The sequence below is a fragment of the Podarcis filfolensis genome (assembly GCF_964270895.1).
Source record: "Podarcis filfolensis genome assembly, chromosome: 8".
Lineage (NCBI taxonomy): Eukaryota > Metazoa > Chordata > Lepidosauria > Squamata > Lacertidae > Podarcis > Podarcis filfolensis.
Genome location: NC_139611.1, coordinates 19,124,902 through 19,138,378, shown reverse-complemented (window position 1 = coordinate 19,138,378; position 13,477 = coordinate 19,124,902). Strand labels below are relative to the sequence as shown.

At 47.2% G+C, this 13,477-nt stretch overlaps 1 protein-coding gene across 1 annotated transcript; it reads right to left on the bottom strand.

The window, feature by feature from the left end:
• Nucleotides 1–22: 22 nt before the first annotated feature.
• Nucleotides 23–5,322, bottom strand: LOC310769557 (phospholipase A2 homolog otoconin-22-like). Its single transcript, XM_083629040.1, has 4 exons — nt 5,233–5,322; nt 3,207–3,351; nt 1,016–1,122; nt 23–897 (listed from the first exon to the last, which is right to left on the bottom strand). Exons 1-4 carry the CDS (start codon nt 5,270–5,272, stop codon nt 752–754), a joined length of 438 nt encoding a protein of 145 aa, XP_083485166.1. The 5' UTR covers nt 5,273–5,322; the 3' UTR covers nt 23–751.
• Nucleotides 5,323–13,477: the final 8,155 nt, after the last annotated feature.

Below are 13,477 nucleotides of genomic sequence, written 5' to 3'. Positions count from 1 at the left end.
AACATGGAGATACCAGTAATATTTTATTTGACTCAAATGCATATTCTTACTATTGCCGTTTTGAAAGGGTTTTATGACATCCAATCAGCAAAATGGTCCGTGTTTCCACTTGGTAGGTAAATTCTTGGGGGGAAAGCAGACCAGGGATGCAATTCTAGCGCAAGAAGAAGAGCGCCCTAAGATATGAGGCACACTATCTGTCAGGATTTAGCACCCAGGCTATGAGACAAGTCAAGCAAAACAGAAAACAAAAGCAGCCTGAGGGGTAGCCTCTTCAATGGAGTACAGGGGGAGATATTGTGTCCAATGCTGGTCCTACTCAGAGCAGACCTATTGAAAACTATGTACATGGTTAATTTACATTTGCTCATTTCAGTGGGTCTACTCCAAATACAACCCAATGGATTTACCCTGGGTTGTACCCAATGTCTGTCCTATTCAGAGTAGACCCATTGAAATTTACTGGGCATGACTAACCTAGATCCATTAATTTCAGTGGGTCTGCTCTGAGTAGGGCTTAGATACAACCCACGAACCTTCGCTTCAAATAAAATAGAGGGAACATAAACAACAACTTAATTTTCTAAATGCTTCTGTTGCTTTCAGTTAACCTAACACAATGCTAAGAACCCCAAAATAATAATATAGGCTGAGCCCCCCCTTATAATAATCAGGTAGGCTGGGCTCCCCACTGAATCCACCCCCCCTACATGGGATATCCTCTGGTTCTGCTTCCCGTTAAAAATGCAGCTCAACAAAATGGCCGCTGTGCCCTGCAGTTGTTCGCTGGGTGATTCTTGAACTGGAGGTTATAGGTAAAGAGATGCTTCCGGAAGCAGCTGGCCGCTTTTTGGTCACATTCGCACACGAGCTTCTCGCACCGGTCCCGCGACTTGACTGCAGAGAGAGGAGAAAGGTGGTAACCTCAGCATCAGTTTCCGCAAAGAGGGGTGCTTTGAAACGGGGGAACGGAAATAGAAAAGATTTGAACCAGCTTGACGCCGGACCAACTCACCACATTTAATTTTATCCCTCTGGGCGTAGAACCTATACGAGTGGGTGCTTGGGCTGCAACCGAACATCTCGGCCTTGTTGTAGCAGCAGTCGTGGCTGTGGCAGCACCTGCGTGTGACGTGAAAACGAGAGAGCAAGGAATTGCTATTAATCAGGCCCATTCTGGTGCCATCTTAGTTTTTTCAGAACTCAACATTCTGGAGCACTGTGGGTTGTTGTTGTTAAAGTGCATACAATATTTTTAAATGGTGACTGCCGTGTACCGTAATTTTCTTTTGCCCATAATGGGCTTAGTTGGGAAAAACTAAGATGGCGGCCACAACCGTGGTCTCTGGCGGCCCGTGAGATTTCCCCGGTATCGCACAGATGTTTCTGATGACAGCATATTCAAGCAGGAGTCTCCCTCAGCCCTACCTGAAGATGCCAGGGATCAATCCTGGCACCTTCTGTGTGCAAAGCAGATGCTCTACCACTGAAAGTGTCTGTGGTATAGCCCTGCTGGGACTGGTTCATATCATAATGCAGGTGGAGGCAGTTTATTTGAATTATCCTCCGCATGAAACAAGCTCCTTGTCTGTAGAAAGCAAGCATCTCCAAGAGGCTAGGCAAGACACTTCCTCCCAGATATGCTAGTTTGGTGCATGCAGGGATTCCATGTATTTCTTTGTATGGGAGAGGCACACAAATATGGAGGTCCCCCATCCCTGTTCTTGAGACTCCCATTGTTGGACATTTTCCATATCTGCTATTGGGTCCCAGGAGCACAGAGTCACACAAAGTGGCAACCAACCTTGCAGGATTTAACAGGATTTATTTGAAATGCATATGCAGGACAAAGGTACAGAGCGATAAATTCGCAATCTGCATACCCCAGTCAGGGTGCGCCCACTTTTTATACCCCTTAGAATGCATAGACACATGTTCACATGTAAAACATGTGATTTACACTAATAGCAATAAGATATAGCTTTGTTTCTTGTTGTCAGAGCTGCCCGAGATCCCAGCTCACAAAGGACCAACGCCGCTTCGTTGTTAAGTACGAAAGTCTTTATTGAAGTTCAGTTTCACTTCCACAGCCGCAGCGTGCAGCTCTATGTCTCAAACTCTAGACCGCTAAAGCTCCGTCTGAATCTCCTCCCCCCAGACACCAGTTTAAGACTCTAGCCTTGCTCCACCTCTTCCTCTGCTCTTTCCTCCTCTGGTTCCGCCTGTCCGTCGGGGTCTCGCCCTTTCTAGACTCTTCTGACGCTGAATCCCCTGAGTCTTCCCCCTCCCTCCGGCGGGCTTTAGGAGCTGGTTCCCAATCCGGGTCTCCTGCTGTCCCTCGCGCCTGTACATTTGAACTTGGCGCACGCGCCCAGCCGGCAACTTTCCTCCTGACCGTTTCACTGCTGCTGTCACTGCTTCCCCCTTCGGGGAGGCTAGCTGCAACTGACCTCCCCTCCGTTCCCCCACTCTCCGATGGAGGCGTGGTCAGCCCTGACTCATCTTCTCTCCCCGCTGGAGGAGACGCTGGTCCTGACACATGTGACTCTTCCCCTCCACTACGCTCTGGTGGGGAAACTGGTCCTGATCCCCCGCTGCTGCTTTGGGGGTCCCCGCTGGCTCCTTGTTTCTGGTGCGTCCCCCCTGGGACCCCCCTTGCCCTGACCATCGGCGCCCCCTTCTGGGAATCTTCTGATTCGCTGGAGAAGCTCATGGAATCTCTCGGGTCACTGTCAGAGTCCCCTACGCTGCCCTCGGATTCTTCCCCTTCGCTCTCCATTTCCTCTCTCCCCTGTGCTCCTGCTTCCGAGCCCCTGACACTTGTGTTACCCTCCTCCTTTTCAGTTTGCCTCCTCCTTTTCAGCCCCCCAATCTGGGGTTACAATAACACTCATTCAACCTTGCTTATTATCTCTACCTGCCTAAGCCAGACATTCCAGAGAGAGAGGCCCGTTTTCACTGTAACATCTAAGCAAGAAAAAAAGGCCTTGTTCTTCTGGCTGGTGTAAAAACCTCCCTCCCCCTTTAAGGAAGGGGTTTGGGCATAACATATGAGAGAGGAGAAAATGCCTCAAACAGTTTTTGGGATCATATAGAGAACAATACTCTAATGGCCCATCACCATGACTTGTAAAACCCCTGAACTGTAAGAGAATGATGATAGACCAAGAGGTGAGCAATGCCTGGTAATCTCAGGTGAGCCTCACCTGTCGATGGCATCCACGGGGAAGCCTTGAGTCCCTGCCCCACAGTGGCACCCGTAGTTGGTGAAGTTGGCCAGGGTGTAGGTGACGGTGCTCATCTGGATCATCTCATTAAACTGGGAGGCAAGGCCGGTCACCAGAGCGGCTCCTGAAAGAACAACAGTCTTGCTTGGAGGGAAGAGCAGAGAGACAGGGAGCAAGGGGTATGGATCGAAAAGGCAAGGGAGTTGATGTGGAAAAGCACTGTTTGTGGTGGGGGTAGCGGTTGAGGTCTCAAGCCTTCCTGAGGGGTTGGGATACCTTTTCCCCTGCTGCCACATTCCCTCAGAGGTAAACCGTTCTCAGCCATTTGCTGGCAGTAAAGGTAAAGGTAAAGGGACCCCTGACTGTTAAGTCCAGTCACGGATGACTCTGGGGTTGCGGCGCTCATCTGGCTTTACTGGCTGAGGGAGCCGGCATTTGTCCGCAGGCAGCTTCCGGGTCATGTGGCCAGCATGACTAAGCTGCTTCTGGTGAAACCAGAGCAGCGCACGGAAACACCGTTTACCTTCCCGTAGCTGTACCTATTTATCTACTTGCACTTTGATGTGGTATCAAACTGCTAGGTTGGCAGGAGCAGGGACCGAGCAATGGGAGCTCACCCCGTCGCGGGGGTTCAAACCGCCGACCTTCTGATCTGCAAGCCCGAGGCTCTGTGGTTTAGAGGTAAACCATTCTCAGCCACTTGCTGGCAGTAGGTAGGGCCAAAGCCACCTCCTTTTCCTCCCTCCCTCTGCCATCCCCTTCCTCTCTCTTTCCCTCCCTCCCTCCCTCCCTCCCTCATCTTTCTCTCTGCTACCCCATTTCATTCTTTTTCTCACCTTTCTTTCCGCCTCTCTTTCTGCCATTCTGACCCCTCCTTTCTCTCTCCCCATACTGATTTCAATTAGGCTGAGGCTCACAGGTAGTCCTAAGGCTGCTGGTTGCCCAGTCCTGTACTGGGAGGTTGAGCCTGTTCATGAGAGTACTGGGAATTAGATCAAGCACACCGTGGCATGAGCAGTCAAGGCGTTTGGACTGGTGAGCCTGCCTGGAGGGCAGAAGTAACCTGGTGGCAAAAGAAGATGGCTTTAAACCCCTGCCTAGGGGTATTAGCCATGACTGTGAAAGGAACACCCAGATTCAGTGGCAGTATATCCCTGAATACCAATTGCCAGATTTTTTCTTTTCTTTCCCTTCCCACATTTGGCTGCAAAATGCACTGCCCTTGGGCTGTTTTCTTTTTCTTTTAAATAATTTTTTATTAATTTACATCAAAAAGCAAAAAAAAAAACATATTAGTTTCACATCAAATTTTTCACAACTTATTCCTTTTCTGGACTTCCTTCAGCTTTTCCGTAAATCATCCATAGTTATTATTTATATTACGCATTTCTTAGTTTTATATTGACATTATTTATATCTTTCTTTCTATTCCCTTTAGACAATATTTCTTAATTTTTCATAGTGCTTCTTTAAATCCCATTAGCGTTATCTGTCCCTCACTTATATATTCCAGGTATTCCACAAATTTCCCCCAGTCCTCAATGAACTTTTGGTCTCTTAAGAATCTAATCTTTCCTGTCAATTTATCCAACTCCGCATAGTCTAACAGCTTCATTCTCCATTCCTCCACAGTCGGTATTTCCTGTTGTTTCCATTTCTGGGCCAGTAGCACTCTTGCTGCTGTTACTGCATATTGCAAAAATTTACAATCCTTTCTTTTTATCTCGTTTCCTAATATTCCTAACAGAAAGACTTCTGGCTTCTTTATAAATGTATATTTTAAAATCTGTTTTCTTGATGGCAATGCCATGAAGCCAAATCAGAGTGAGGGTAGTCTGAGGGCTTGGGGGGGGAGTTGCTAGCCATGAGTTGCCACCCTTGCAGGGACCATGGTGGAAGCAAAGAGACCCCATCCCAGAGACCCCTCTTTCGAACAACAACAACAGTCCTGGAAAGAATTCTCAGCTCTACTGAGGACAGAACTATAGCAGAAAAGTAGACTTACCGCAAGCCAGAACCAGTAGGAAGATTGTAACGTTCTTCATGGGTGCAGCTGAACAGAAGCAAGCCAAAGAGAGCCTTGTTTCGCTGTCAAAAGAAGGGCTCTGTGCAATCGCTTGGGTGTCTGTGTCAGTTTATATAAGCAAGCCCAACCAGATATTTTGGGACAAATTATGTCCCCGTCACCTCCGCCCCCGGTCCTGGCTCATAATAATTATACTCGAAGACCAGAGCAAAACAAGGTTAGGGACCATAATTATCTAAGAAGTGGGATTAACAACATCAGGATATATATATATAAGCAGTGGCAATCTGAGGCTACATCCATACTATACATTTAAATCACTATGATACCTCTTTAAGCACCCATAAAGGGTAAAGGTAAAGGGACCCCTGACCATTAGGTCCAGTCGTGGAGAACTCTGGGGTTGCGGCGCTCATCTCACTTTATTGGCCGAGGGAGCCGACGTTCAGCTTCCAGGTCATGTGGCCAGCATGACTAAGCCGCTTCTGGCGAACCAGAGCAGCGCACAGAAACACCGTTTACCTTCCCGCCAGAGTGGTACCTATTTATCTACTTGCACTTTGTGCTTCTGAACTGCTAGGTTGGCAGGAGCTGGGACCGAGCAACGGGAGCTCACCCTATCGTGGGGATTCGAACCATCAACCTTCTAATCGGCAAGCCCTAGGCTCTGTGGTTTAACCCATAGCACCATCCGCATCCCTTATAGCTTCCCACAAAGAATCATGGCACCTATAGCTTGTTAAGAGCACTGAGAGCTGTTAGGAGACACCTTTCACTGTTCCCCTTGCAGAGCTACTATTTCCACAGCTTTTTTGTGGAGATAGATTGGTTGTTAAACCACTCTGGAAACTGCATAAGAACACCAGAAGAAGAGCCATACTGGATCAAGTCAAAAACCCATCTAAAATTTATTTATACATTAATCACATTTATATCTCACCTTTCCCCCCCCCACCCCCAAGGACCTCAAGGCTCTCCCCTTCCTCATTTAAATTCCACAACAACCCTGCAAGGTAAGTTAGACCGAGAGGGACAGTGACTATCCAAAGGCCACCCAATGGAGAGCTTCAAGGCCGAGTGGGGGAATTTGAACCCTGGTCTCCCAGGCCTTAGTCTGACACTCTAACCACGGCACCACGCCAGATTTCAGTCTACTATTCTATTCTCACAGTGATAGCACCATGTTGCACTTGCAGAAATAAATAAATGATGGGTGCATGGCCCAGTACATCACAAGTGCAATACAGTGGTACCTCAGGTTAAGTACTTAATTCGTTCCGGAGGTCCGTTCTTAACCTGAAACTGTTCTTAACCTGAAGCACCACTTTAGCTAATGGGGTCTCCTGCTGCAGCCGCGCCGCCAAAGCACGATTTCTGTTCTTATCCTGAAGCAAAGTTCTTAACCTGAAGCACTATTTCTGGGTTAGCGGAGTCTGTAACCTGAAGCGCATGTAACCTGAAGTGTATGTAACCTGAGGTACCACTGTACAGTCATACCTCGAGTTGAATGCGCTTCGGGTTGAGCGCGTTCGAGTTGCACTCCGTGGCAACCTGGAAGTAACGGAGCGCGTTACTTCCGGGTTTCGCCGTTCACGCATGCACAGACGCTCAAAATGACATCACGCGCATCGCGTCTTGCATTCCGTTCGGGATGCGAACGGGGCTCCGGAATGGATCCCGTTTGCATCCCGAGGTACCACTGTATTCCTTCGTCGCTGACATGTGGCAGAATACATCCTTAAGATACCCCAGTCTCAACAGCCCTGAGCCCAGTTTAAACATGAAGTTCCATGAGAGGTTTTGACGTTGCCCATCGATAGGACCTGGGCAACAGATTGAACAAGTACACAGAAGAAATGATCCATAATGAATTGAAAAAAAAGTTTAAAAGTACCTTCCCCCCCAAAAAAACAACAACAACCCAGAGTCCTTTTTGCTGGGGATAATTCGGACGGAAATTCTCCGGTGTCAAAAAAGACTATTTATGTATGCCACTGCTGCGGCCCGTGTTTCGTTAGTCCAAAAATAGAAAAAGAGCGAGGTCCCAACTAAAGAAGAATGGCAACTTAAGCTGACAGAATATGTGCAGCTTGCAGACCTAACATATAGAATAAGAGAACAAGAAGAACATACGTTTGGAGAAGATTGGAAAATGTTTATTGAACATATGGGGGGGGATTGTGTACGCTTGAAAACGCTGGCAGCATTAAGATAACTTCAACAGTGTAAATAAGTTTTGATGGATGTAAAAATGGAATACGGAATGGTTTAGTTTACGTATAATATGCAGGGATTTATGGTATGCAAAATGAACCATGGAAAGAGAAGAAGGGAAGTCATTGATGTTGTAAGGATGTTTAAATGAGTATTCAAAATTATAAAACAGAAAATCTAATAAAAATTCTATATAATGAACAAGTTAATTTCAGGTTCCGAATACCGCATGGAAAAGGGTAAGTTGATAATAGGTTGCTTTCCTTTTCTATTTCAATCCACTGATGATGGCCGGGGTAAACAAATGAGGAGGCCATTGTGTATTTATCAGCTGAGATCATTGCTTTGTTTGTGGAAACATCTCTGAAAAGATGACAGTTTTGGAAATGGGAAGGAAGCATTTAGCTGGAAGGAGGAATCTGAATGCTGTAGAAAAGGAGAACCTGGAGGTTCAGGGAGTCAGCAATGTATCCCAGTGGTAAATTAGGAACTCAAGATGAGGCTTGCTGCATCAGGCTGATGGTCCATCCATGGAGTTCCTGCTTCTGGGCTTCCCATTGAGACATCTGGTTTGGCCACTGTGAGAACAGGATGCTGGACTAATTGGGCCAATGGCCTGATCCTTCGGTAGCCAGGCTCTCCTTATGTGATGCTTGGGACCTGTTTTAGGGAGATAGGAAAGACCTCTGTCCACAAGTCTGCAATTTTTCTATTGGGCGAACCATATACCATATTTTTTGCTCTATAAGACTCACTTTTCCCCTCCTAAAAAGTAAGGGGAAATGTGTGTGCGTCTTATGGAGCGAATGCAGGCTGCGCAGCTATCCCAGAAGCCAGAACAGCAAGACGGATCGCTGCTTTCGCTGCGCAGCCATCCCTCTTGCTGTTCTGGCTTCTGAGATTCAGAATATTTTTTTTCTTGTTTTCCTCCTCCAAAAATTAGGTGCGTCTTGTGGTCTGGTGCATCTTATAGAGTGAAAAATACGGTATATTTAGAACCGTGAAGGTGGCTCATTTTTCTTCCTGCAGGAACTGATAGGGGGCACGGAATGCTTAAGTAAGAACAGTATGCCAGGTCAAGGAGATTTGTGATTTCAAGTTTGTTTTAGGCTTTTTAGTCATTTAGCTTGCATATCAGTTTATTCAGTTTTTGTAACATTTATTTAAATGTTTCCATTTAATATTTATTTTTTAAGAGGAACCGTATATACAATGTTTGTGTTTGTGTGTGTGTGTGTATGAGATGTTATCTTATCTGCAGGGGAAATTCATCATTTTAAGTTTATGTCGCAAACAGTTTTATTTGGGTCTGAGTTAACTTCCATTGATGCAATCCTTTGTTAATTGCCTACAATTAAACTTTTGTTTTGTGATGGTCTAATGACCAGATACAAATAAACCCGATCTGATGTCATCTCTTCCACTCTGTAATAAGTGGCTGCACTTTATCTTTCCCCTATTCCACTGATGCAATTTTGTGTGTGTGTGTGTGCTAATTTTAGCAACTGCGGTCACAGAGGTCACAGAAGTCGAGGTCAAACGCCAGAGGAGCAGTCACAGAGTCAGAGGAGAAGATGTTGCAATGTTGTGGACGATGCTCAGGAGCTAGACAGGGTTGCAACACACACACACACACACACACACACACACACACACACACACAAGTTCTACATCGCACCGCTGTTATGTCAGCCAGCTGTTTCAAAGTCTTAGCAATGCTACAGGAAAATATTAGCCAACGTTATTTGTTTCTTCACAGCACCCCCAACCCTTTTCATTAGAAAGCCTCTCAGAGAGGCTTTGCGAAAATCCCTTTCCTAACCTTTGCCCTCAGGTGCACAATTTCAAAAAGTCATGACGCATGAGGAAAGAAGGAAGAGGAGGGAAGAGGGAAAAGGAAAGTTCTTAAAGTTACAGCCAATGTCAGTAGCGATTCTGGTGGCTTTGTCCTTGATAAAGAGGACATCCTTTTCGCTCCCTCTTTATGCCAACTTCCTCTTTCTTTCTTTCTTTCTTTCTTTCTTTCTTTCTTTCTTTCTTTTGTTCTCTCTCTCTCTCTCTCTCTCTCTCTCTCTCTCTCTCCAACCCTCTTTATCCAGATTTCCCACTATGTGCCAACCACATGCAAATAAGGCAAGGGCTGCCTGAAATTAAGCTGAGGGCCATATGTAGGCTTAGGGCTGCAGGTTCTAGCCTGGGTACATCTGTCCCCAACTTGAGAGGTTTAGCTTCTCAGGGTCCAATGGAAGGGTAGGGAATGCCAACAACTCATGTTTGCAACATTTCCCGAAGGTGTCCTCCGAACCCTTCCAAAAGGCAAACGAGGAACAGCGATTCGGTCTGTTCCAGAAAACTGGGCCTGTCTCTGGTTCACAGGCGATGGGTGGTTGTTGTTTTCAGATGCTGCTGTTGCCTCATTGATTGTCTTCCCAAGAAGCCGCGGCTGTGCTTTTGACTCTGCTGTGTCATGATGTACGTGCAAGATCCAGTTTGGGCTCGCTCAATGGTGATTTATGCAGCCTCGAAATCGGTCATGTGTTTAAGCCAAAAGGCAGGATGGGCTGATGGGGATCGGCCGGGGATCCTAACCGTAACTCCACCAACAACACCTAGCCCTACAGGAATCTGGTTCCTTCCCAAATGCCCAACTCCTTCCTGGTTATATAACCTTCCTGAACTCTGCTGAGCAGATGGGTCAAGGGTAGGGAATGGAGGAGAAGTTTGATTTGGTTGGGGCCGTGCTCAGTGGTGGAACTTTCTTGCACACACAAGGTCCCAGGTGCAATCCCTGTCATCTCCAGGTTGGACAGGAAAGACCTCCTGCAAGTCAGTGACCAACTGGTCTTGGCCAATGGTCTGACTCCCAGTATAAGGCAGCTGCTTATATTCCTATGTCTTTAGGGAATGTCCATAACTCAGTGGCCAGAGAATTTGGTTTGTATTGTTATAGATCTTGGGGGGGGAATCCCCCTGAACCCTAGAAATTAATAAATGCCAGGGTTTTGATTAATTGGGATATGGATTAAAGTGCAGACGGGGAATTCCGGGAATGCAAACCAGCCTGGCTGGCTGAGTGAAGAACAAGCCTGTTAACATGAGAAAACGTGTTGATGGGCCATTGGGCAGGGAGATTGAAATATACTCGGAGTCGAGAGTGGATTTCATGCTCTTTATTTAGCTCATGGTGGTGAGGAGGAATGGAAGTTCCCCCAGAATGTCTGCTTTATATACATTATTTACACAATGGGCCCCACGTGATTGGCTAATTCCGGGATTCTCCTGTAGGCCAATCAGGTTGTGGATTCATTTCCATCTGGAGCTGGATTGGGTGGCTCCTGTGGACCAATCAGACTGCTGCATTTTGGATCCTATTCAACTCAGTACATAACAGAGATGTTACCAAGGTGATGGGGTGTATGTTTGAGGGGACGGAAAAGGGTTTCTTGGAAGAAGAAGGAAGAGGAAGAGCTGAGATCCATCTTGGGCAGGCAGGGAGAAGGGTGCCTGCACTGGTGCCTTTTGAAATGACCATGCCGTAAAATCTGGACTCACTCCATGCAGACCAAAGGTGTAAATAGGTGAAGAAACCATATTTCTTAAAGCATGGCAGTCTCCGCCAAGTCTTCCATTGTCCAAAGGGACACAGACCCTGTGTGGGACCCCGTGGGCTCTTGCCACCACTTGGCAGAGGGAGGGGCAGGCACACGACTTTTGTAACAGTATGCAGGCTCTGGGTTCAATCCCCAGGTAGCACTAAAAGAGTTTCCTGTGAGAGCTGCTGCCAGTCAGTGTAGACAATACTGAAGTAGGTGGAACAAAGGTCTGACTTGGTATGAAATAGTTTCCTACCACCCTTGTCCCTTAACCATAGCTAAAGGTAAGGGGACCCCTGACCATTAGGTCCAGTCGCAAATGACTCTGGGGTTGCGGCGCTCATCTTGCTTTATTGGCTGAGGGAGCCAGCGTACAGCTTCCGGGTCATGTGGCCAGCATGACTAAGCCGCTTCTGGCGAACCAGAGCAGTGCACGGAAACGCCGTTTACCTTCCCACCAGAGCGGTACCTATTTATCTACTTGCACTTTGACATGCTTTCGAACTCACCCCGTCGCAGGGATTCAAACCGCCGACCTTCTGATCGGCAAGCCCTAGGCTTTGTGGTTTAGACCACAGCGCCGCCCGCGTCCCACCCTTAACCATAGCCCAGTGGTAAACCGGCTTCCTGTGTTCCTATATAAGGCAACTGATTCCGTTGGTGTTGTCTAGCCAATCTACAAGATTCCTCATAAGTTCCTATACAGCTCAGGGCGACAGGCCTTCCCTTTTGACCTGCAGCTGCTCCCTTTTGCCAATCCCTTCTCAATTTCTCCACCACCCTTCCCCAAGTATTGGCAAGGCAGCTCATCGTCAGCTCGTCCCAAACCTGCTCTTCCCGGCTCCTGCAAGACTCGGCGGTTCTGCAACGCTAGAAACTCACGGAACGCTTTGCTGACTCCTCTTGCAGCCAGCTCATATCTACGGGTGCCTTTGGCTCCCTAACGGGGACAGTAAATTACAGCCTTGCTCAATGTGTGGTTGTGCAAGCCTTTGGGGAAAAATAAATAAAAGAACAAGGTGACCCATATTTAGCTTCTCTTGTAGCCTAATCCAGAGATCTTTGAAAGCTGAACCTCCGCAGAAACAGGTGCATGAAAGGGGTGAGCCAATTGGTCCATTGCAGTCTCTGTCCATTTCTCCTTTTCCCACAATTTTTAACTTCACTACGCCACGTTTCCACATCAGTTCTCAATCACGACTCAGAGAAAGAGTTTGCTATTAGTATTGTATGAATGCTAGGGTAGGGCAGGTTTCAGTTTTTCCTTTTTTCCCAAATTTAAGTATAGTTCTCCAGATGTCCACGTCAGCTTGTGATGTTTCCTCCCAGTCTTCATGAAAATTAACCAGGTCATCTCCTTAATACGCACATTTTTGTAATGCAATTTCCCCTAAAATGCAGATATTTTTTTTTTGCCAAGTGATTCCCCTTATTATAATGCATCTGAGTGCATTATTTTCACTAATGCTGTATGTGGGTTTATAATGGAGAAATTACCACAGTATATGCATTGTTGTATGCATTACTCTGCTGGACACAGAGAAGTGCAAATTTCAAAGGACCATTGGGGTGTATGGGGGTGGCTAAACCAGGTGAAGGTCTCCAGCAAAGGGTCTCAAACCCTTGGTGAGTTAGGGACTTCCCCTGCATGCGAAGACAGGCTCTGACAGATTGAGCAGAGACTAATAGTAAGTCCAATGGTCAAAAAGGCGGTTTCTGCATGTGCTGGAGAGGGAAGTGAGGGGCAGATGGGGCTTGTCAACCTGGGAAGGTAGCCCATCTAGGAGAAGGAAAACTCTCATCCTGGACCTCTGCTGCCTTGCAGGATATCTTTGGTAGAAGAAAAGTCTAAGGAGGCAACCCTGCACAGATCTGGAGTGGAGTCCCCAAGATGGTTGGATGGTGCCTTGCATGCCTTCTTCCAGCAACTCCTGCAGCCAAGCTGGTGCCAAATTTATTGCTCTGCTTTCCTTTGGACCACATCAGTGAGGCTGAGAGGGTGGTCTTGTCATCTGGGCAGCCCAGGACCTCCACACACATTGCCCCGGCTTGCACCCTGGGAAGGTCACTTTGGTGCTGCTGATGCAGTGGTTTGACTTCACCCCTGGAGGCACACTCCATTGCCTCTCGAGACAGATGGATGCCAACAATTCTCCTCGGGAAGGAAATTGCCTTTCCTCTCCCAAGAGAGCAGCACTGAAATTGAATCATTAACCCCCATTTTGACTTTATTCCATACAAGCAAACAGAGCAAAAGGTGTCCATTCACTTGGATGGAATGAAGATGGAGATGGTGGTCTTGTCATCTGGGCAGCCCAGGACCTCCACACACACTGCCCAGGCTTGTGCCCTGGGAAGGTCAGCTTGGTGGACTTTGTCCACCGAGGCTCACTCTATTGTTTCTCGAGACAGACGGA

What these genes read in the sequence shown, in the direction of transcription:
- LOC310769557 (XM_083629040.1), bottom strand. Translation starts at nt 5,272, where the DNA reads ATGAAGAACGTTACAATCTTCCTACTGGTTCTGGCTTGCG. An exon ending in CCCGTGGATGCCATCGACAG is followed by an intron (nt 1,123 to 3,206) that starts GTGAGGCTCACC and finishes CGTCACACGCAG; the next exon opens with GTGCTGCCACAGCCACGACT. An exon ending in GAGGGATAAAATTAAATGTG is followed by an intron (nt 898 to 1,015) that starts GTGAGTTGGTCC and finishes CTCTCTCTGCAG; the next exon opens with TCAAGTCGCGGGACCGGTGC.